The 23145-nt window shown below is 46.2% G+C and overlaps 1 protein-coding gene across 1 annotated transcript in view; it reads left to right on the top strand.

Moving 5' to 3' along the window:
* Positions 1–362: 362 nt before the first annotated feature.
* LOC122076785 (KH domain-containing protein HEN4) overlaps positions 363–23145 on the top strand; it is a 30534-nt gene continuing 7751 nt past the window's right edge. The window contains exons 1-5 of the mRNA XM_042642332.1: positions 363–1284; positions 2780–3211; positions 5072–5323; positions 10840–11229; positions 11322–11398. Coding sequence (XP_042498266.1) covers positions 496–1284; positions 2780–3211; positions 5072–5323; positions 10840–11229; positions 11322–11398 — 1940 coding nt within the window. The 5' untranslated portion in view covers positions 363–495. The remainder of the gene's footprint in view (positions 1285–2779; positions 3212–5071; positions 5324–10839; positions 11230–11321; positions 11399–23145) is intronic.

The following is a 23145-nucleotide window of genomic DNA, read 5'->3' as shown; positions in this document are numbered from 1 at the left end:
GAATAGACACAATTTGCTGCCTGGATCTATTCTAGATCCTCCCCCCTTATGATGTTCGTTCCCTGATTGTTTAGCTTTGGCTCTATTTCTCCCTCCCCCCCTTTTATCCTTCTGGGGGCTTTTCCCTAGGGGCTTGATGCCTTCGCCTCCCTCTTGCATGGTTTAATTGTTTATTCATCTGAAAAAAAAAAAAAAATGTTCCCTATTCTTTTAGCAGAGTTGAGTCAACTAGGGCCAAGCTCAGACTGACCCGAGAGATTGAGTCCGAAAATCTTCTTTCTAGCCCAGCCCATCCACCCCGCTGGCTGAAAAGCTCAGCCCATCTCTGCTGGGTCCTGCAGGCTTGGGTTCGCCAGGCCAAAGTTGCATCCCCTCACTACTGAGCCTTAATATTACACAGGAGCGGTAAAAACGAGGAAATTAAAAGCTGGGGTTGCGGTTGCGGTGGCGGTCGCCCTTGCCGTTGCCGTTGCCGTCGCCGTTGTCGATTCAAACATGGACGGCTCACTCGTACCCAAACGCTCCTTCGATTCTTCCACCATGGATCGATCGGAACCCAATGGGGGCGGCGCTCCCTCTTCCACCAAGCGGCGGCACCACTCGTCTTCATCCTCTACCGCCTCATCTATCTCCTTCAAGCCACCCCCTCCACCTCTCAAGCTCTCGGCTGGCGAAACCCTCTTCCGCATTCTCTGTCCTGCAGTCAAGACCGGTGGAGTTATCGGCAAGGGTGGTGCAATCATTCGCCAGTTCCGTGAACAAACCGGCGCCAAGATTCGCATTGACGAGTCCGTCCCTGGATGCGATGAGCGCGTCATTCTAATCGTTGCGGAAACTCCCCTGAAAAAGAAGAAAGAGAATAGCAATGGCGATGGCTATAGCAATAACAATGGTAGTGGAGAAAACGATGGAGAGGAATTGGGGAATTCAAATAATTCGAATTCGGGCGAAGAAGATGCGTCGCCGGCCCAGTTGGCACTGGTTAGGGTTTTTGAGAGGATGTTGAAAGTAGATGAGGAAAGGCTGGGAGTTTCCGGGGAAACCGAAGATGCAGAGGAGAAAGAGAAGGAGAAGGAAGAGAAGACAGCGAACGCTGGGGCTATCGTGGGGAATCAGAGCTCAGTGGTGTGTCGGTTGTTAGCGCCAAGTAATCAGGTAGGATGTGTGCTTGGGAGAGGGGGAAAGATCGTGGAGAAGATAAGACAGGACAGTGGAGCTCAAGTTAGAATCCTTCCTAAGGATCATATCCCAGCTTGTGCTTCTCCTGGAGATGAGTTGATCCAGGTAAAAGCCTCAGCCTTTAATATTTTTTCACTATCTTTATCACTGCCTTGCTATTTATTGTCACTATTCTGATTGTGATTGGAAAACCGGACATTGAGCTTATGAAAATGGACAGAAGAATTTTGGAACTGTCTAATAATTTTCTTTTATGTTTTCCATTTAGTGTTTAAAAGTGATTGAAATTGGTTCTTTTTCCTATATGGGCAATACAGGATGTTAGTAAAAGATAGTTTAATTGGAGTTCATCTTCGTGTATGATTTGGGCTGATTTTCCACTCGGAACACCATGTCTAGTTTCTATACTTCTTGTCTTTGAAACTTTGAACTGTCTCTTTGTGTCTTTTAATTTCTTTTTGGTTTTTAATACTTTTTTTTTCTTTTAAGTGATGCGAGAAAACCTTAGAGATGCATGAACGTTGTTATTAGTGAAACCAGCAATATAGCTGTGTAATGCACTGATTGATTAAAAAATAAATAACTTTGGAACAGAACAAGAACTTGGTAGGTGAAAAATTTACAGCAATCCTGGTAACTTAAGAATATTCTACCTATAACTATGCTGCCAATAAAAGTACAATTACATGATATGAGTCTTTAATCCCCCCTTCCCCCAACCCCTAAAAAAAAAAAAAAAAAAAAAAAGTACAGTGGGCAACATTCTGGATGATTATACCTTCCCTTTTGAGAATGACTTATGGTAGCTCAAAACTGGAATTAATCTATGTAGTCTTCTCGAAATCTACAGAACATGCTACCACTCAATATTGAAATTAAGCTATCCATTTTACCTTTAGGACTTCAACTCCAACATAGTTGTCAAGGCGCCTTTTTGGGTTGCCTAGGCTTCCAGACCCCTTCCAACACCTTGTATCATTCAGTCGCTTTGACAACTGTGCTCTCCAATGTGAACATAGGAGTCTACCGTGTACTGAGATATTTTATATGATCACGTAAATACCAGCAGTTGGGCATTTGCAAATCAATGCCAATCCATGAAGATGGAAAGAAAAAAGAAGACCCAAAGAATTTCCAAAGTCCTTTGCTTGGTCATATCACTGCTATGTTGAATCAACCCAGAGATTTTAATGAGCCAACTTGGTATGTCAGCAAGCTATGGGTCACGCACGTTAATGATTTTCAACATTTTGACAGACTCAGCAGCTTCTTTACATAAATGTGGTAGTATTCATGCAATTCGCTAGGTTTTCTCTTAGTGATGCTTACACCTTGACATGTTTGTTTATACTAATAGAATTGTCCCTTTGTCTTCAATGTGCTAAAATTTGAATAAAACTTCCATAGTGGTGATGTCTGGGAATTTAAGTCTCAAATATTAGAAAACAAGAGGCATGTCCTGTGTGTGCTGACTCTGGAACCATGTGTTTGTGGTTCCAATTTAGCATTCCTAGACTGCAGCTGGTGGTTTGACTTCAAATTGTTTATATATTGGATTTTTGTCTGAAGTTTTGTAAATTCTGGTGTTTCTGGCCATCAGATAACAGGAGTATTTTCATCGGTAAAAAAAGCACTATTATCCGTTTCAAGTTGTCTCCAAGACAACCATAGAACAGATGCTGCCAACTCTGCTGCTGCTAAACCATTAGGGTCGGTGTTGCGAGGAACCAGCATGTCCACTCAGGTAGATCCATTTTCTCAAAGGGGTTATGTATCTGGACACCATGCTGTGGATTATCATTCCAGGGGTTCTTCAGTTCCAGGACCAGAGAGCATTGGAGCTGGCCACAGGAAGGTCGTGGAAGAGGAAATCATGTTTAGGTTGTTATGCCAAATTGACAAAGTTGGCAGTTTGATAGGTAAAGGCGGCTGTATTATACGGGCTTTACAAAGTGAAACCGGAGCATCAATCAAAATAGCTGATGCTGCACCTGATTCGGATGAGCGTGTTGTTGTCATATCTGCACGAGAGGCATGTGTACTCCTTTTCAATTTGTAGTTCCTTTATTTGTTTAGGTACACTTTCTGTTATAAATTGTGGTTGGTCTACCAATTGAGTTACTTTAATCACTAGAGGGGTTCTCATTTTTCTGATTGTTCATCAACATGGATAATCATAGCTGTCATTACTAATGACTTGCTTAGTTGTTTATGTGGATTTCCCACCCACTCCCTTTTTTGTATCACTGGCTAAAGAATTGCAGTGGATTGATCTGTTGTGTTATGATCATCCAATTAGACTGCCTTTGAAACTGAAGATTTTCTGAATGTTACCAATAGGATTTGAGATCCTATTGTGCTCTTTTGCCACATGTTTTCAATTATGACATGGAAAAGTAATGTAATCTAGGTCACACTAACCTAACCCCAGGTAGGACCACAAACTAACTCCAAACAAGTACTGTTTTCAGACCTTGCACCAGTATATTAATATAAGCGCAAAGTGCAATAGTAGATATCAGTGGGCTATAAGTCTGTAACAGCCCTTAGGACCCCCGATGATGCTTAACAGAATTAGAGAACAACCTCAGCCCAAACGTGACAACAAACAGCAGCACAATACCCTCTAAATCTGGGCATAAAACTGGGGTTAAAACCCAAAGAGTTGAAAGTAAACAGAACACCCACAACAGCAGCTTGATAAGCCTCAAACTCCAATCGAGTTTAGGTCCTAATAGTTACCTGAGTTCTTGATTTAGGGCAGAAATTTGAGATTTCTTGCAGCACACTCTACAAGCCTCTGATCAGACCAAACCCTGGTTGAGTGGGGGTCATGGGATAAGAAATAAACTCCCAAAAGTGCAGGCTTAACAGCCCAGGGGTTGGGGAAGATCGACACCTTGAAGGTTTCAGTAGAAAACCTCAACCCTTGCAACTGCAGGTGTGGAGATCCTCCTTCAATGAACTATGATGACAGAAGCAACTTAAGTTCAATTGGTGGATCGATGGTGATGATCAGAATCCTTCAAAGGGTGCTCAGTTGGGGCTCAGATGATCAATAATTGCAAACTTAGAAACAGGGAAGAGTGGGAATCAACTAGGGAAGAAGGGGGAATGGCATAATGGCTACCTCAGCCAAGAGTCTCTCACCTCACAACCTCTCACTGGAATTCATTGCACAAAGCAAAGAGCTTTTCTTCATTCAAAATTGTGGGGGAGGACTATGTGGTTCCCTTTCTTTATAACTACAACCTTCTAAATGGTACCCAGTGCACGAGGCTTCCGTCGTTGCGGGGTCTGGGGAGGGTCTGCCTTACCCCCCTCTTCGCGGAGAGGCTGTTTCCCGACTAGAACCTGCAACCACTTAGTCACAGTGGTGCAACCTTACCATTGCTTTATAGCTATAACCTTCTAAAACTGAAAATGGAAACTACGTAGAAGCCTCTTACAAGGAAAAGGGAGGCTTGTTCCCTAAGTAATTACATTGTCTTAGATTAAAGAATAAAGACTTACATAAAATGAAACAAATCTTAAAAATAAAAAGGAAATAAATCAGCTTTGACCAAAAATAACTTGCAGCCCATTCCTTCCCAAAACTGTCCCACAATTCTGGTTTTATGAGAACCAGTAACTCCCAACCCGCATGAGTTGACCCAGCCCTTGGCAGGTTGGGCCAAGGGCCAAAGGCCTAAGGGTCTGGTCACTTAGGTGGCATGTGGACCTGACCCTTTTGGATTCCTAAGGGCTACGGCTGTACTTTAAGCCTAGGAATTGATCTGCGTCAAAAAGTCTGTAAGATGATTTGCTAGGTTGAATTTTACTGAAATTATCAAACCATTTTCATTATCATTTGATTTCCTCCCCCCTGTTTGTTTGGTTTTTGATTGTGCAGACTTTGGAACAAAAGCATTCTCCTGCACAGGATGCTGTACTTCGTGTCCATTCTAGAATTGCTGAGATTGGATTTGAGCCAGGTGCGGCAGTTGTTGCTCGGCTTCTTGTACAGTCCCAGCAGGTTGGTTGTTTATTAGGTAAAGGAGGGACCATTGTGGTCGAAATGAGAAGAGCAACTGGTGCTAGCATACGTGTTTTTGGAAAGGAACAAGCTCCAAAATGCGGCGGACAGACTGATGATGTTGTGCAGGTATATTATTAAGTGCTTGTGCTATTCTTGTTAACATGTTAGTTGTGCACGCTTACTCATAAAACCTCACTACTTAAATTATGTTACTTCTCTGAAGTGAGTGAATTTATGAAGTGCTATTCTGTCGTATACATTTTGAAAAGTTCTCTGCAAATGAATCTTAGCATGGCTGGATAACTGATAATGTACTCTGTCCATGTAGAAGCCTGGGTTCAAACCACCTCTAAACCAAACATATTTGTTTTTTTTCCCCCCTTAAAAAATACAATATAAGCATACTATTATATATTCATAAAAGTGAAATATGCAATCTTATAGCATCGTTAAAAAGTGTATCGTAAATATTTATATTCATTAATAAAAGTATTGGTATATGCTTTTAAATATGTGTGCTTATGGTACATATGTTTTGTTGGATTATATTATTATACTGAGTATTGGGCCATTGGCTTAGGCCTGCCCAGTTCAACCTGGCCTTCATGGACATGCATTGAAAATCCCATGCCCTCCCCCCCCCCCCCCTCCTGGGCTGCGAACAGGTGCTGGGTTTGCTGGAGCTGAGCAGGCCATGCCTTTCATTGCCTCAATATCACCCCTAGATGCAGCTGGGAGATGCAGACATTTAGAGTCTTAGACATTGAATAACTCCTGCTGCAGGAAAAATAATGCCATGTGTCAGTCATAGAAAAAGTTTCTTATTTAATGTTTTGCATGTGGCTAATATGAATCTATTAGCAAATAGCAATCTTGGTTCATGATCCATGTGTAATCAACAGATTTCTTTCTTTATTTGTTCTCTTTTTGGTCTCATTGACATTTACGGAAGTTGTTGGATTATTACACAACACAATTGGTTGGACAATGTTACAGGGGATCCTGTATTCGTCTGATTGGCCAAATTTTAGTTCAAATTGTTGCCATGTGGGTAAAAAATAGAAGGTGTCAGCTCATTCTGCTGGTAAAATCTGTGCCTGCTGGTTCCCAGACCTGGGCTTGTGTCGTCCCACCTTTGCTTTGTGAGACTTGTGCCTCGCTCCTCTCTCGTACTGTCAGTCATGCTGCAGTATAAAAATAAGAAAAGAAGTGGGTCAGCATTTTTTGAAGTTGGAAAATTCTATGAACTTGCCATTAACCTCACCTGATCTGTGACATTTTTGTAACTCTTTTAATTTGGAATCAACTTTTGACCCGTTAGGTACTTATTTGGGCAAAGAGTTAGAGTGGTGAGACAAGAGCTTGGTCCTCTATGACATGGAGCACCACCATTGCCTGCCACATGGCAGCTGGTGTCATGACCAAGTTCACTAGCCTTGGTAAATGCTATCACTTCCACGTCTTCTTTTACAATTTTATTAGAGGTTTTCACTTAGAAAGGAGCTGCATAAATGCTTGGTCTGATAATTTCTAATTTTTATTATTTCTTTCTATATTTCCCAGTGTCCTCCCCCCCACACAGATTAAACCTGCTTGGGGAGACTGACTGTCCTGGTCTTCTCTTCTGAAACAAATCAGAGGTGAGAACCTTTTTGTGATTGATTTCCCATCTTAATGTTCTGCATTTTTCTGGAGCTTTGGTCCTCCAAGTATAAGGAAAGGGACTACATGGGTTCTCTTATCTTCTGCAAAGATAATGTTACACTCTGCAATAAATAAGAACTTGGATGGAAATATGCCATTAGTTTTTAAGATCCGAACCTCTTTTCCTAGATTCATCATAATTAGAACTTTGTGGTGCTGCTCAGTCAAATCTGACTGACAACTTTCTTAGTTCCCCTTCCTAAGGTCCTATTAAATTGGAAATTCCAATTAACACCACTTTCATGTATCACAGCAGATGCTCACATGGACATTTTTATCATTGGAGATGAGATACAAGCCGGGAAACAAATCCTTAAGTGGTATTCCCCCACCCCCCCAACCACACATCTTGCGAAATCTCTCTCCCCCCTGTTGCCTACATCACAATGGAACCAATGAAGGGAGATGAAATTGAGGCAACTAAAGCTTTTACAGGGCCCCTCGAAGTTATTGCATTAGCTCCAGCCTCCAGGAGTGTCCCATCCCTTGACCTTCAACCATATTTATATTTTATCATCTTGTGCCAAAGTGCACACAGATCCTTTGGAAACCTCCATAGCCACTTAGCAAGGTGAGACATTTTTAAGGGGAACATTCCTAATCCCAAGGCCCCGTTCTTTAACTAAAAGATTGACTATAGTTGTCACAGCGACAAGATGACCCAAGGCAGTGGCTAGGCACCTAGGCGTGCATATACAAAAGGTTGTTGGTAAGATGTAAGATTGATGGTGGGCCGGTAGGGGAAGGGAAAGAATAGAATACCTGAGTTGGAACTCAGGGTTGCAAGGAGAGAGATGATCCCCACAAGAAGAATTGGGGGGGGGGGAGATAGTCGTACATACACAGCCCCAGGCACACACCACAATATTCAATTCATAACTTCTATTATTTAATCTCAATCGGTTAAATGGCTTAAATAGTAAAAGAAATCCAACATGAAAGGAAACCTAGTCTAATTTGGAAACTCGACTTAATTAGAAACTAAATCTTAATAGCTGTCTCCTACTTAAGCTAACAAAATAAAAGGTTACGTGTTAATGCAATATAGAAACAATAATAATCCTAAAAGATCCTACTAGCCAAAGACCCAAATTCTATCTGGTTCATCACTGTCTAGATACCCAGCTGGGTTTAGATCGGTCCATGGGTTTGCATCTGCATCAACTCCCTCGGTGTTGAGAAAAACTCGTCCGTGAGTTTTGTAGAAGGGTAACAAGAAAAGCTCACGAGTAGGGGTGAAGTGCTCCTTGTTTGCAACGTGAACAAAATCCAAGACATGAAGTTTTGGAGGTGCATTCAGGTTCAAAAAAGCATAGGGGAGAACAAACTCATAATGGGGGAATTGTTGGCGTTGAGCTGAATTATCATTACTTGATCCATGATCTTCTCATTTTCTGGTGCCGTTACTGGTTCCACAACTGGACAGCCTTCCTCTTGTGTTGACTCATTCGATTCATCCCATGGTTGCACTGTTGGTACCACCTTCTTTGAGTCAGCCGATCTATGAAGAACAAATTTCTGACGCATGTGGAAAGGCTGGATGATGCACAATTTTTTGTCAAGATCAAGGATGTCATCTCATTGTTCCAACCACCTCGACCCAATTTAATGATGCGTTGAGGAGAGGGGTGGAAGGACTTGATTCTTTGCTTTTTGCGAAGGAATTTTTTGTTGATTGCACGACCTAGCCTGCTAACTACGGCTTGAAAGCAGCAAACTACCAAGCGAAGAAAGCAAGCAAGTCCTTCTGCGAAGAAGAAAGTCCTGAGCACAAGCTGATCGTAGACTAAAGAAGCAACAAACTCTTCACAAAAAGCACCATCTTAATAATGAGAAACAGAGAATTCAACGAATACATCATCCTCGGATTCAAAAAAAATCTGATTGGTCTTTTGACAACATATCCACCACATATCTCGAGACATAATTGTCATTTATTTGCTCATCAATCAACAAATTGGGATGGCAGAGAAACAATCAAACAAGAGAACAAAGAATAAAAGGTGGAGTTGGGTAAACCTGGAAGCAAAGTGTAAATTAGAAGGGATAATAAGATATGAAGGGTGGAGTAAATTTGAGAATAAATAAGAGATGATAAAGTCAATAATATGAGTGGGTGGGGTTCAATACCGACAAAGGGGAAAGTGGCACTCAAGAAACAGCAAGAGTTCTTCTGTTCGGTCAAACCAGAGAAACAAGGGAGAGAATGTTGGCTGCGACATGGGAGGTCCGATGCGAGGAAGGAGGAGATCCAAGGGGTCTTCGTCTAGCGATGGCAAGGAAAGCTCAGTTTGGGACTTCTTGTACACTTGGAAGGAGAGATTCAACCCACAGCAAGGAAAACCAGGAGATTAGCAGCTTCAATGGAGCAATCACTGCTTGGAAAGGGAATGTGGTGAAGTGCCTTGAACCAGGTCAGTCTCTGTTTCGCTCTCTCTCTCTCTCTCTCTCCCCCTCATCTTCTTCTTTTTCTAGTTCTCTTTCTCTTGATCTCTCGATCTCTCTACTCTCTCTTCGACTTCTCTCTCTCTCTCTCTCTCTCTCTCTTTCTTTTGGTTGCTGTCAAAAACCTAAGAAAGGAAAGGGATTCGATGAAGAGATTTTTTTTTTTAATGCTGCCGGAACCCTAGAGAGGTCTCGATCAAAGGCAAAGGGGTAGGCGGTGGGGTAGAGCTGAGGTGATAGGGAGGGGTTTGTGTTGCTGTAGAAGATGAGAGTTTTTTATTTTTTTTGAGTCCCGGCAGAAGCCAGAACAGAGGAATGGGGAAGAGATGGGAAAGAAATGAGAATGAAGGAAGGATCCTTCAGCTCTAATGCAAGGAGAGAGATGATCCCTACGAGAAGAAGGGGAGGGAAGAAAATCGTACGTACACAGTCACTGGCACACACCATAATATTCAATTCTTAACTTCTATTCTTCAATCTCAAACGGTTACATGGCATAAATAGTAAAAGAAATCCAACATGAGAGGAAACCAAGTCTAATTTGGAAACTCAACTTAATTAGAAACTAAATCCTAATAGCTATCTCCTACTTATGCTAAAAAATTAAAGCTTGCATGTTAAGCCAAAATAGAGACAATAAAAATCCTAAAAGATCCTACTAGCCAAATTGGATCTGGTTCATATATGTCTCGATACCTGGACGGGTTTAGATCGGTCCATGTGTGTGCATCTGCGTCAAAGATATAAAGCTTTGGTCTTTTATGATGTAAATTTAGTGGGAGTTATATGTAAAATTAAAAACTTGCATCTTTTACTAGAGAAATAGAAAAGGATTTATGCATAAAATTTAAAATATAAGGAAGTCATGTATATAATAAAATGGCAGAGAAGCTCTGGTCCAGTTTTTGAAGCGGGATTCTCCTACGAAGCGGTGGCAGTTGCAGTGGGACTGGCAACATTTCTTCTTCATCTTCTGCCACTCCAGCAGTGGTGGCTACCGCTGCAACTCCTCTTCTTTTTCTTCTTCTTCTTCCTATTTTTCTATTTTCTTCTTGTTTTCTGAAACTCAAGCTGCAGCTGCAAACTTGGAAAAATAAAAGGAATTGCAATTTTCAATTATTCTACTGAAGCACTACGTATGCAACTCCTAAGTGAGCTAGGAAACAGATACTCTAGCAACTGTGAGTGTGTGTTATCAAACTTGGGTCAACTCCACAAGTGCCATTTTTTTGTTTGTGTTGTGTGTGTGTGTGTATTTTGTGAAAATACTTCATGGATTAGGTTTAAAAGGTAAAAAATAAGATGCACACAGAAATAGGGTCTTAAAACCAAGGTTTCTCTATAGCCCAGAAAAAATACCTGGTTGTGGCCAGGTTTTGGAAGTTTCAGCCCAAATTTCGTTTTCGGCCGAGGCCGAAACCTGAGATTTCAAACCTTGCTTCCTACCTTGTGAGGGTTTTGTAGGTAAAGAACTTTTTAAATCTTATTGGCAGGTTATTGGCAGCCTACAATCTGTTCAGGATGCTTTATTTCATATTACAAGCAGGCTTCGGGAAACCATCTTCCCTATGAAACCTCCGCTTCCAAGCGTTGGTGCTGCATACTTTTCTGCTGCAATGGAGACACCACCTCCCCCAGTGTTCAGATCTAGACATGAGCTATCCTCACCGGGACATTACCCTTCTACGATTGGACTTTCTCATGCTCTAGACCGTCCTGTTGTTCCCTCTCAACCAATGGATCGCCAGCCTACCCTATCGCATGGTATGGATCATACTGGTATAGCAAATTTAGAACGAATTCCCTTCCCTTACAGCAGTGAAAGGTCAGGAGCTGGTCCCTCTTTTGATAGGCCATCTTCTCCAAGGTCATGGCCTTCTCAGGTATTTATATGCTATCTACGAACATGAAATTGCGGCTTTGGCATTTAATTAACTTCTGGTAGGGTAATCTTTTTTTTTTCTTCCCTTTACAGTTAATAAGCAGTGGGAACCCTAGGGTTGTGGTTGATACTGGGACAGGTTTGGCTCCGAGAAATGGGCTTATTGGAAGGTATGATCTGTTTCTAATTATCTGGACTAGTTCACATCTATGATTCTGCTTAATTTCATTTAGCAATCCAATATGAAAAGTTTTGGTTGGTCTACATTCGGAATTAGTGGCTTACATTTTGAATATTTTATGTACATATATTTGACACTTTGTTCTCTTTGAACTTTAACTTATTTTTCTTGTCAGAAACAACATACTATAGTCATTTCATTGAACAAAAAGAGGAAAATTATGATTAATTGTATATTCAATATCACTCCCCCCACAATCTGGATGAATATGCATGAGATTAATCTTTCGACAAAAGGGCAAACACACGAATGTTATCGAAACAGCAAGTACTTCCAGCTGGAAATAAAACCATTCCTATTTACCCCAATAAATTCCCTTACAAGATAATGATACCGTGGTTAATACTTTGCTTTTTTTTTTTTTGGGGGGGGGGGGGGGGGGTGGGGTGGGCGCTAAAAATCAGCAGAAAAATAGATAAAATAAAAGAAAGATTACAGTATTAATGTCTGGGCGCCCCAGATGAGATACAGCTACAAAAAATCCAGCTATGACGGCATCGCCTTCAGCGAGAACACCTACCAAAGAGGAGCAACAGACTAATGAAAGCAAAACCTTGGTTTCCCCAAAAGCATCCCACATCACCTCACGACCCACAAAGTCTGGATGGTGCTGGTGGTTTATAAGGAAGGAAGCTGAAGATTTGGTGGCCTTTTTGCTAAAATTGTTTGCCACCACATCTGCTTGGAGATGGGTAATTAGTTATGCGTAGTTTTTCATGAAATTGATCCCATCTATGATTTGAGTGCTGACCATCTGGCCTGATAAAATCATGGAACCTTAGACAAGATAACTGTCATCACAAAGAGCAAACAAGTCTACCTTAACACAAAGTCTCTTGATATACTTGCTCTTGGCCATTTCTATTTAAAGGGCATGGACTTTCAAACTTTGCATGGTAGTTTGTCTGCACACCCAGAAAACACCATAAAGGGGCACCAACCGAGTAGTGAAAAATCCCACCCGCACCAGCTTTACCTGAATTGCCTAGCGAGCATCCATCTATATTAAGGTTATCCCATTGGATAGGTGGCTTGCACCAAAAAACCTCAAGAATCCCTGCAGCATTAGGGAGGCTGTTCGGGAGACCAAAACACCAAAGAATCTGCATATCCTCAAATGAACGAGACAAAGAGAATCCTTGAGAATAACTACCTCAGAAATACCTTTCTCAATAGTGTAGCACAGAATACTTGCGTTATCAGCACAAAATTCTTTGGGAAAACTCTGTGATTATCTTCATTTTATAATTTTTTTTTTTTGGTGTCAATAAATAATTCATTACCAAAGTGGAAAATAATAAATCAGTCCCCAAAGAGGGTGAAAAGACAAGAAAACAATACATGATCAACCCCCAACTCCCAAGGATCATAGGAGACTTCAAGAAAGGAGGGAGAAAGGCCCCAGGAAACAACAATGTGCATGTTCCTTTGGGGAGTCAATACAAGAAGAGGAAACACAAGATAACTTGGCTTTAATGTAATGGAGTCCCAAATTTGACAAAGAGATATAGATTTTGAGGTCCATTTCCTGAAATTTCTTTCCATCCAAATCTAGTTGATGGTAGCACTGAGGGCATGCTTGCCCACAACATCACAATTCACAAATGGTAGAACCGGCAAAAGACATATCCACCCTAATCCATTCCCTCTAGAAGGGTGGAATCATTTGACTTCTAGGTTAACATTTAGCAAGGACCCCTTTCCAAATAGAAGAGGAGAGGGGTCAAGAAAAAAAGAGGTGATCTATATCTTCCACAACATTCCAACAGAGGTAGCACGAGGGCTAGACAAAGATATGATGATGAATGAGGAAGGACTGCATTGGGAGGCAGTTGGAGAGAGCCCGCCAGACCGTAAAGCTATGGTATTTGAACCAAACCATGGTTCAAGATCTTGGCGATTTTTTTAGATTAACGAGACGAGATCACAGGAAAAATTGAAAAACGACAAGATCTCGTCAAATCTCACCAAATCTCGCTAAATCTCGCCAAAATCTTGCCAAATCTTGCTAAGATCTCGCCTCTCTACTTTTTTGAAGGAAAAAACACTAAGGGGCAAGAATTTTGGTGCTTTTGCTCGAGGATCCCATTCCTACACTCATTGAAGCTTAAAGAGTAAAGAATATTACCTACTCATCCACATTTGGAATTACTTTTTGATACGGCCAAATTGATTGCCCAGTAGGGTAAGAACACGTGGTATCTAAGGAGAGGACACGTGTCGCTCACCTGTTAGAATCTGCAAGGAGTCTGACCGCGTCAACCACGTGGAGAGAATATTCCCCACGAAGGGGATAAGACGTATCCGAGTAGGACTCGAAGAGGAAAGGAGGCGGACCTGAGGAGGACTCCTCCAAGGAAAAGAGAAACCCTAAACCCTAAGGACTATAAGAGGGCCCGAGCAGAGGAAAAAAGGTATGCAGAAAAACCCTCACCATTACACTTGTGAAAAGCTGTGCGGCCGATCTCTAACTTGGGCTTTAGAGGACTAACCCCGGATAAACATCTGGGCCTCTGCCTTCTGTATTTGTGCAGGATCAGCTCATACGGATTTTCGGAAGCAACAGATTGGCGCCGTCTGTGGGAACGACAGTAATGGTGGGGAGAACCTACAATCGTAAGAAGAGAGCAGCATCGAACATGAACATGGGGGAGGAGGAACCTTCAGGAGGGCTTCCTCCCCCGACGGAAATCGGACGAGAAAGGGGAAACGATGATCGGGAAGGTTCCACGAGGTACCAGCGTTTGGCCGGATATTCGGTGCGCGGAGATAGTAATCCTCCACCCCCTCCTGGAGCGCAGGAATATGTGACAAGGGAGCAGTTCGAAGCCCTCCAGGAGAAATATGACCGAATGGCCGAGGCAATGAAGGAGGTCTCCAAAGCTCTCTCAGAAGACCGGCGGAGCACCGCGAGGCCCCCATATCCAACCCGAGAGAGCTCGAGACGAGGACCGGAGCAGTACAGGATCGATAAGGTCCGGTCATAATTTTTTAAACTGAGCAATGAGGGAAAGTCCCGCACCCAGGGGAAGGACGCGGCGTGCCACCGGAGACCGACATAGGGAACCACACCAAGGAGACGAACAGAGACGAGGACTCGGGGTTGAAGCAAATGATCCTTGACCTGAAAGATGAGATCAAGAAGGTGGCAGAAAATCAAACAGGAGCTCACGAGCCAGACCTCACTCATGACACGGCTCTAGCTGATGAGGTCATGAGGGACCCCCTCCCGATCGGCTTTCGCCTGCCAAAGTATGACACCTACGACGGGTCTGGGGACCCCGTCGATAATCTGGAAGGCTTCAAGGTCGCTATGTAGTTCCATCGAGTCTCGAAAAACATCATGTGTCGCGCCCTACCATTGACGTTCAAAGGAGCGACAAGGCTATGGTACAACTGTCTGCCGACGAATTCGATCCACAGCTTCAACGATCTAAGTTACTTCTTCGTGAAGAGATTCTCCAGTAGCCAACCCCTTCAGAAGACCACGTTGAACTTGACCAACGTCAAGCAACATGAAGGAGAATCACTGCGGAACTACATGAAGCGCTTCCAATAAGAGAAGATCACGATCAGAGGTCTGGACCCGAAAGAAGAGTTCACAGCCCTGCTGGGAGGCGTCAAGGATAAGGAGCTGAAAAGGTCTTTGGCGAAGCATACACCGAGGAACCTGGCCGAGTTGAGAGCTTGGTGGGATAAGTACATCCAGATGGAAGAAACCCTTCAAGCTGATGAAGAAGCTAAAAGGAAGACGGGAAGGAAAAGGATCTCAAGGGGCGACGACAAACCCTCCGAAGAAGGCAAAAGACGAAAGTCTGAGCGCGGTCGGGCACCCAATCCACCAAGGAAGTTCGAGAAATACGCGCCCCTGAACCGGAGACGAACGGATGTACTGATGCAGATAAAGGACTCCCCGGATGCCAGAGCCATGAAGTGACTAGGGAAGACTGGACGGAACCCCGAGAGACGTAATATGGACAGATATTGCCACTTCTATAGGGACCACGGCCATGACATTGAAGATTGTTGTCACCTCAAGGGGGAAATAGAGGGAATGATCCGAAGAGGATATCTAGGCCGATTCGTGGACCGCGAAAAAGAGGATGCCTAAGACGGTAATGACCATAGGGATAACCGTCGGAGAGATGGCAGAGGCCGCTATGAAAGAAGGGGCCAGCCCGCAGAGGCAATCAGGAACGGCAAAGGGACCGGACACCCAAGCAAGCTGCCCATCGCCTCCGTGATGAGAATAAGAGCCCAACTAGGGTTATAGTGACAATCTGTGGAGGCCTAGCCGTTGGAGAAAGTTCAGTCTCGGCTAGGAAAGCAAAATCCTATGCGAGAAGCGTACATGTGGCTGAATGGTCGAACAAGAAGGCGAGGACGGGGATGGTTATTTCCTTCTCAGACGACGATCTGGAAGGGGTGCACACTCCGCACGACGATGCCTTGGTAGTCACCATGACCATAGCGGATTGCAAAGTGAAGAGGATCTTAGTGGATAATGGCAGTTCAACTGATAACCTGTTCCTTGAGGCTTTCCAGAAGATGGGCCTGGACGAGGGAAAGTTAAAGAAAGTCGAACACCCGTTGCAGGGATTCTCCGGCGTCCCAGTAAAAGTGGAGGGATCGATTGAGTTGCCAGTAAGAGCCGGCACCGGAGATTGCCAAGTAACAATCATGATCAACTTCCTGGTAGTAGGCATTACCTCGGCATACAACGCCATACTAGGGAGGGTTGGTTTGAACCTACTAAAGGCTGTCGTCCCTACACCCCATCTCAAGATGAAATTCCCAACCAAGAACGGTGTCGGTGAATGTTGAGGCTATCAGGAGGCATCCTGGAGGTGCTACGCCACTACCTTGTTGGGAAGAGAAAAGGCGAGCGAGGCGCTCCCGATAGAAGATCTGCGCGATGACGCCAGTTATCAACGGGGGGAATCGGCTGAGGATCTGGTACAAGTTGAGGCCGAAGAGGGGGATAACGCTCGGCAATTCCAGATCGGGGCTACAATGCCAAGGCAACAACGAGAAAAACTCGTCTCATTCCTCCAAAACAACTCTGACGTCTTCGCCTGGTCGGCTTCAAACATGCCTGGAATAGATCGAGAAGTAATAGAGCATCATCTGAATGTCAACCCGGCAAAGAAGCCGGTGCATCAGAAGAAGACTTTTGCCCCCGAAAGGCAGCAGAAAATAGATGAAGAAGTAGAGAAGTTGCTGAAGGCCCAGTTCATCCGCGAGATCCAATAACCGGAGTGGATATCCAACGTGGTGATGGTCCCGAAGGTAAATGAAAAGTGGAGGATCTGCATTGACTTCACCGATCTGAACAAGGCCTGCCCGAAGGACGGATACCCCCTGTCAAAAATAGACCTCCTCATTGATGCCACAGCAGGATACAAGGCGCTGAGCTTCATGGATGCATACTCGGGGTACAATCAAATCAAGATGTCAGAGGTTGATGTCCCGAAGACATCCTTTGTGACCGAGGGAGGATTGTACTGCTATGAAGTCATGCCCTTTGGGCTAAAAAACGCAGGGGCCACCTATCAAAGGTTGGTGAATAAAATCTTCAAGGGGATGATCGGTAAAATCATGAAGGTATACGTGGACGATATGCTTGTAAAAAGCCTGAAGGCGGAACAACACATTCAAGACTTAGAAAAGGCATTCCAGGTGCTGAGGCAGTACGGCATGAAGCTGAACCAGGCAAAGTGTGCATTCGGAGTAGCCTTGGGAAAGTTCATCGGCTTCATTGTCTCGGAGAGGGGAATTGAAGCCAACCTGGTGAAAATATAAGCCCTTCGAGATATGAGGTCACCCTAGAATGTGAAGCAAGTCCAGGAGCTAACAGGCAGAGTCGCCGCCCTAGGGCGATTCCTATCTCGGTCGGCTGACAGATGCCTCCCCTTCTTCAGAGCCTTGAAGGGATCCAAGAAGTTCGAGTGGATAGAGGAATGTGAAAAGTCCTTTGAACAACTAAAGGAGTACCTGGCCGCACCCCCACTGCTGACAAAGCCAAACGCCAGAGATACCTTGCAATTGTACCTTGCTGTATCAGCAGTAGTTGTAAGTGCAGTACTGACAAAGGAAGAAGGAAGGCAACAATGGCTGATATACTACGTCAGCCGAACCCTGCTAGATGCCGAAACAAGATATAGAAAGACGGAGAAAGTGGCATACGCCCTGGTAACAGCGGCAAGAAAGCTGAGGCCCTATTTTCAATCGCATACGGTATGCATGCTCACAGACCAGCCCCTGAAGAAGATACTGCAGCGGCCGGATATGTCCGGTCGCCTGGTAAACTGGGCCATAGAATTGGGAGAATTCGACATCCAGTACAAACCGAGAACGGCAATAAAAGCACAAGCCCTCGCAGACTTCATAGCCGAGACGACGCTCCTTGACGATCCCCAAGAATCTTCCGAGGACCGAGATGAAAAGGCTTGGGCATTGTACGTGGATGGTGCTTCCAACAGTGCAGGAAGCGGCGCAGGGATTATATTGGTTAGCCCGGAGGTTTCAAGATCGAGTACGCCCTACGGTTCGACTTCGATGCCTCCAACAACGAAGCAGAGTACGAAGCGTTAATAGCCGGAATTAATCTGGCACGGGCTTTGATGGTACAGGAGCTGGTGGTGCATAGTGATTCACAGCTCGTGGTACGAAGGTGAATGGAGACTACGAAGCCAAAGAACAAAGGATGGCGGGGTACTTGAAGACAGTGCAAGAAAGAATAACACCCTTCAAGGAATTCAAGGTAAGGCAGGTGCCACGAGAAGAGAATGCTAGTGCAGACGCACTGTCGCAGTTGGCCACCTCCGACTTCGCAGACCTTGGACGATCGGTGTATTTTGAAGTGCTACCACAGCCGAGTACTGAAAGATCCCAAGAGGTATTACCTGTAGGCGAACATGGCCATAGCTGGATGGATGCCATAACCGAATACCTCAAGGAAGGAAAGCTCCCCGAGAATAGGGACGAGGCAAGGAAAGTACGGATGAGGTCAGCACGCTTCCTTCTGAAGGACGAGACACTATACAAAATAGGGTTCACCATGCCGTACCTCAAGTGCCTGAACCCCGCCGATGGCGAGTATGCACTCCTAGAAGTGCATGAAGGGATATGCGGCCAACACCTGGAATCCCGGGCCTTGGCACATAAAGTGCTGAGGCAGGGCCAGTTCTGGCTGACAATGAGGAAGGACACGGAATCGTTAATTAGGAAGTGCATCAAGTGCCAGATGTTCATCCCCGTCCCTAGGCAGCACTCTACCGAGCTCTCATCCCTATCAAGCCCGATACCATTCGCCATGTGGGGAATGGACATCATGGGCCCATTTTCCCTGACCACGAGACAAAGGAAGTTTGTAGTGGTGGCGGTAGACTACTTCACGAAATGGGCAGAGGCCGAAGCACTGGCGACGATATCCGAAAAGAATGTAAGGAACTTCTTCCAGAGAGTGGTAGTCTATCGATTTGGAATCCCTCAGGTGGTGGTAATGGACAATCGAACTCAGTTCGCCAATCCGAATTTCGGCTCGTTTTGTGATGCCCTCGGCACTAACCACAGGAAAACATATGTCGGTTATCCACCGACCAATGGGCTGACAGAGGTAACCAACCGTACCCTGCTCCAAGGAATAAAGAAGAGATTGGATGATGCCAAAGGGTTATGGGCAGATGAGTTGGACAATATCCTCTGGGCTGACCGCACAACTGAGAGGTCGGCCACCGGAGAAACACCCTTCGTTTTAACTTACGGCACCGAAGCTGTACTTCCGGTGGAGGTAGGGGCTGTAACCCATTGGATTCAGTACTACAATGAAGAAGAAAACGATAAAGGACTCCGGATGAATTTAGACCTCTTGAGCGAAGTCAGGGACACCTCATAAGAAAGGATCGCCGCCTACCAGCAGAGGGTTGCGAGGCACTATAACTCCAAAGTCTGAAAGAATGAGTACAGAATGGGTGACTTCGTTCTCAGAAGGGTAGAAATATCATACCCGAGGCATCAAGGAAAGCTAGCTCCGAATTAGGAAGGTCCTTACAGAGTCTCAAGGGTAATACGACCGGGTTCCTATCACCTAGAGACTATGGGGGGAGAGAGGGTACCCCAATTGTGGAACTCGAAGAACTTGAGAAAATTCTACCAGTAGTGAAGTAGTGAGAAATCACATTTTGTAATTTTTTGCTCCTAAGCACTTTTTAGTTGTAACTCCTCATCCTAAGCTCTCCGGATGATTTTACTTATGAAAAATATGTAAGCTGGTTTACGGCAATTGATAGGAATTCTCTTGTTTGATGGCTTTAGCTTTGCCGAAGGTCCTTACTTCGGTCATCACCACGGTTGTTGATCAAGGCAGAGCCAAAGGTCCCTACCTCAGTTGGGAGCTCAGGCGAAGGCCGAGCTGACCTGACTGAAGGTCACGACCTCGGTTGGGGGCTCTGGCTAAGACCGAGCGGACCTGACCGAAGGTCCTTACGTCGGTTGGGGGCTCTAGCTAAGGCTGAGCTGACCTGACCGAAGGTCACGGCCTCGGTTGGGAGCTCTGGCCAAGGCCGAGCAGACCTGACCGAGGGTCTTTATCTCGGTCGGGGGCACCGACCGAATCCTACTTGTTCAGGATCCCTCAAGTCCACGGCCCTCAGACGTGGGAAACCTCTCGGATAAGCCAATGGAGCATAACCAAGCCTCGTACTAGAGTGGAGGCGTATAATCCTAGGGCCGCTGAGGGGTTCGGCCTTCTTGCACCTACCAACGGGCTAAAGATCCCTTATCAGAAAGAAAATGCAAAAAAGCAAAAGGCAAAGGTATCCGAAGAAAGGGAAATATTCATTCATTAAAAAGGCCCGAAGGCCGAGATTACATGAAAAGGCCCGAAGGCTCACATCACAAAAAAAGAGAGCCCGAAGGCTGAGGTAGGGTGCAGGGTGGCTTCAGGGGGCGTCTTTCGGGTTCACGGCCTCGTCGTCGGCATGGTGGAGGGTCTCCCCATCGGAGCCATCGTGACCAGGAGTCAAAGGCACCTCACGTTGCAGCTGAACCTCACCTTCCTCGCTACAGCCTTCGCCGTCGGCGTCAACAACCTTGGTGGTTGTTGGGGCTGCCTCAACACTCTTCTTCGAAGATGAGCCCGCTGTCCTCGAAAGAGACCTCTGGGTAGTGCTCTCGGACCCAATCTCGGAACCCCAGTAGGGGCGATGGCGCGTTTGACCTCCTCCCGAATGCCCTTAGAGGCCCTATACTTCTCGGCCCCTCAGGTCTCGGCCTCCTGAACCCTTGCCGTTATCTGCGCCTTCAGCTCCGCAAGCTTCTGATCGCATTCCTGGCGAGTACGAAGAAGGTCCTCTTACAGGTGCTCCACCTTCTCGAGGAGAACCGAACGCTCATTCTCCAGGACTGACTTCTCGCGTTAGGAAGCCTCGAGGTCTTGGGCCATGGCTTCGGCCTAGATCGCTAGCTGACCCACTTGGTTTTCGGCCTGCGTAAGACACCGATGGTCAGTACGTTGCAATGATCATAAATCAAGATTTGGAAGACCGAAGCTTACCCCTGCCATGAAGATGCAGGCTCTAGTTATCATGGCCGCCGTCCCTTATCGTTGTGCTTCGGCGGCATCTCGGGGGAGGCTGCCCTTCAGTACCAGCTCACGAGTGACATAGCTAACGGACAGGGTGTCGTCTTCTTTAACCGACCACTAAGGGACGAAGCCAACCTCGGCCCTAACATTCCCAGCCCTCTTGCTTCTGAAGTTTGCCACGGGGGAAGAGTCTCGGGCAGACAAGCTATGGCTCGGAGCAGCGAGGGCCTGGACCGCTTCGGTACTGGGTCCTTCGGCCCTGGACCTTTTCTTTGGTGGGGGAGCTTCGGAGGAGGGAGGACCCTTCTTCTTTCCTTTCCTCTTCAGCCTCTGCTGCTGCTGTGCATCCCGCGCCCTGGCCTCCCTTATCTGGACTTGCCTCTCCGCAACTGCAGCCCTAGCCTCGGCCCTGGAGATTTGCACTGCATGAAGACGAAGGGAGTTAGTATGAAACACAAGTACCCGAGGCAAATAAACTTGAGCTGGCCTAAGACTCACCCGGGCTAAGCCCGAATCTGAACAAAATGGCGTCGGACTTAAGGCTATCGGACTCAACTGGAGGGGAGGTGTCTTGACGCTTCACCATAGCCATCGACTCTGCGTCTGTCCTAAGAAGGGCAGGGGCGGAGTTCACTGTCCTCAGATCGGGGATATCCCAGACGGTGCCGAAGGGCACCCCCTCGGACGACCTCACGAATAAGAATTTCTCCTTCCACCCGTGGATCGACGTTGGGTAACCGTTCAGCAGTCGAAGGTCTTTCTAAGGGCTGAAGTAGTACCAGCCCGAAAGCCTCTTACAGGCCTGAAGAAGGAAGCAGTCGATGAAGAGAGGGAGGAAGAGAGGCCTCTGGCGCCTAGCATCTGCCGCCATCCGTTCGGTGTTAGCTGGGTCGGACAAATCCCGTAGTGCCGAAACACCCTGGCAAAGAAAGGATGGAAGGGAAGCCGAAGGCTGGCCTTAAACGCCTCCTTATATAGGCACAGCTCTTCGGAGTTCTGATAGCTGGCTCAGTCGGTCGGTTTCGGTAGCCGGAGCTCGAAAGCATCCGAGATACTGAAGGAGGCCCTTAGCTCCCCCAGCTCCGGCTCATCCATGGTGGAAACGATGTGCAGGGCCTCCACCTCGAGGGGGTCCTGGGTCTGGGCTAGGGATTCAAGCACCCTCTCCCAGAATCCCTCACCGTTTGAGCCACCCTCGGACCCAGACAGCGAGGCCGCTGACGATGAGTCAAGAGCAGAGGGCGAATCGGGGGAAGAGTCCGATGACATCCCTCGGACCCCCCTGGACTCCGATACCTACGGTGAGACATTGTCTTCTCGGAGGACGAGGGACTATACCCGGATGAAGAAGACATCGTACTTACTTTTGGTGAAGACGAAGCGCTAAAGGAAAAGGAACACCTAGACCGAAGGAAGGCTCTCCGAGGGAAAAAGAAAAATGGCCCACAAATGGACCCCCACACTTTATAAATAGAAGAAAAATGGTACGACTGCCCGAGCATTAATGGTGCCGTCATGTCACCAATTACCACCCCTCGAGATCTGTGCCAAAGCAGACTTGACCAAAGGTCCCTACCTTGGTTGGGAGCTTAGGCCAAGGCCGAGCAAACCTGATCGAAGGTCCTCACCTCGGTTGGGAGCTCTGGCCGAGGCCGAGCTGACCTGACCGAAGGTCCCTACCTCGGTTGGGAACTCAGGCCAAGGCCGAGCAGGCCTGACCGAAGGTTTTAACCTCGGTTGGGGGCTCAGGCCAAAGCCGAGCGGACCTGACCGAAGGTCCTCACCTCGGTTGAGAGCTCAAGCCAAGGCCGAGCAGACCTGATCAAAGGTCCCTACCTCGGTTGGGGGCTCAGGCCAAAGCTGAGTGGACCTGACCGAAGGTCCTCACCTCGGTTGGGAGCTCAGGCCAAGCGGACCTGACCGAAGGTCTCTACCTCGGTTGGGGGCTCAAGCCAAAGCCGAGCGGACCTGACCGAAGGTCACCACCTCAGTTGGGAGCTCAGGCCAAGGCCGAGTGGACCTGACCGAAGGTCCTCTCCTAGGTTGGGACACAAGCTAAGGTCGAGCAGACTTGACCGAAGGTCCCTACC

This window comes from Macadamia integrifolia, chromosome 4, assembly GCF_013358625.1.
Source record: "Macadamia integrifolia cultivar HAES 741 chromosome 4, SCU_Mint_v3, whole genome shotgun sequence".
Lineage (NCBI taxonomy): Eukaryota > Viridiplantae > Streptophyta > Magnoliopsida > Proteales > Proteaceae > Macadamia > Macadamia integrifolia.
This window is presented reverse-complemented; position numbering and strand designations above follow the sequence as displayed.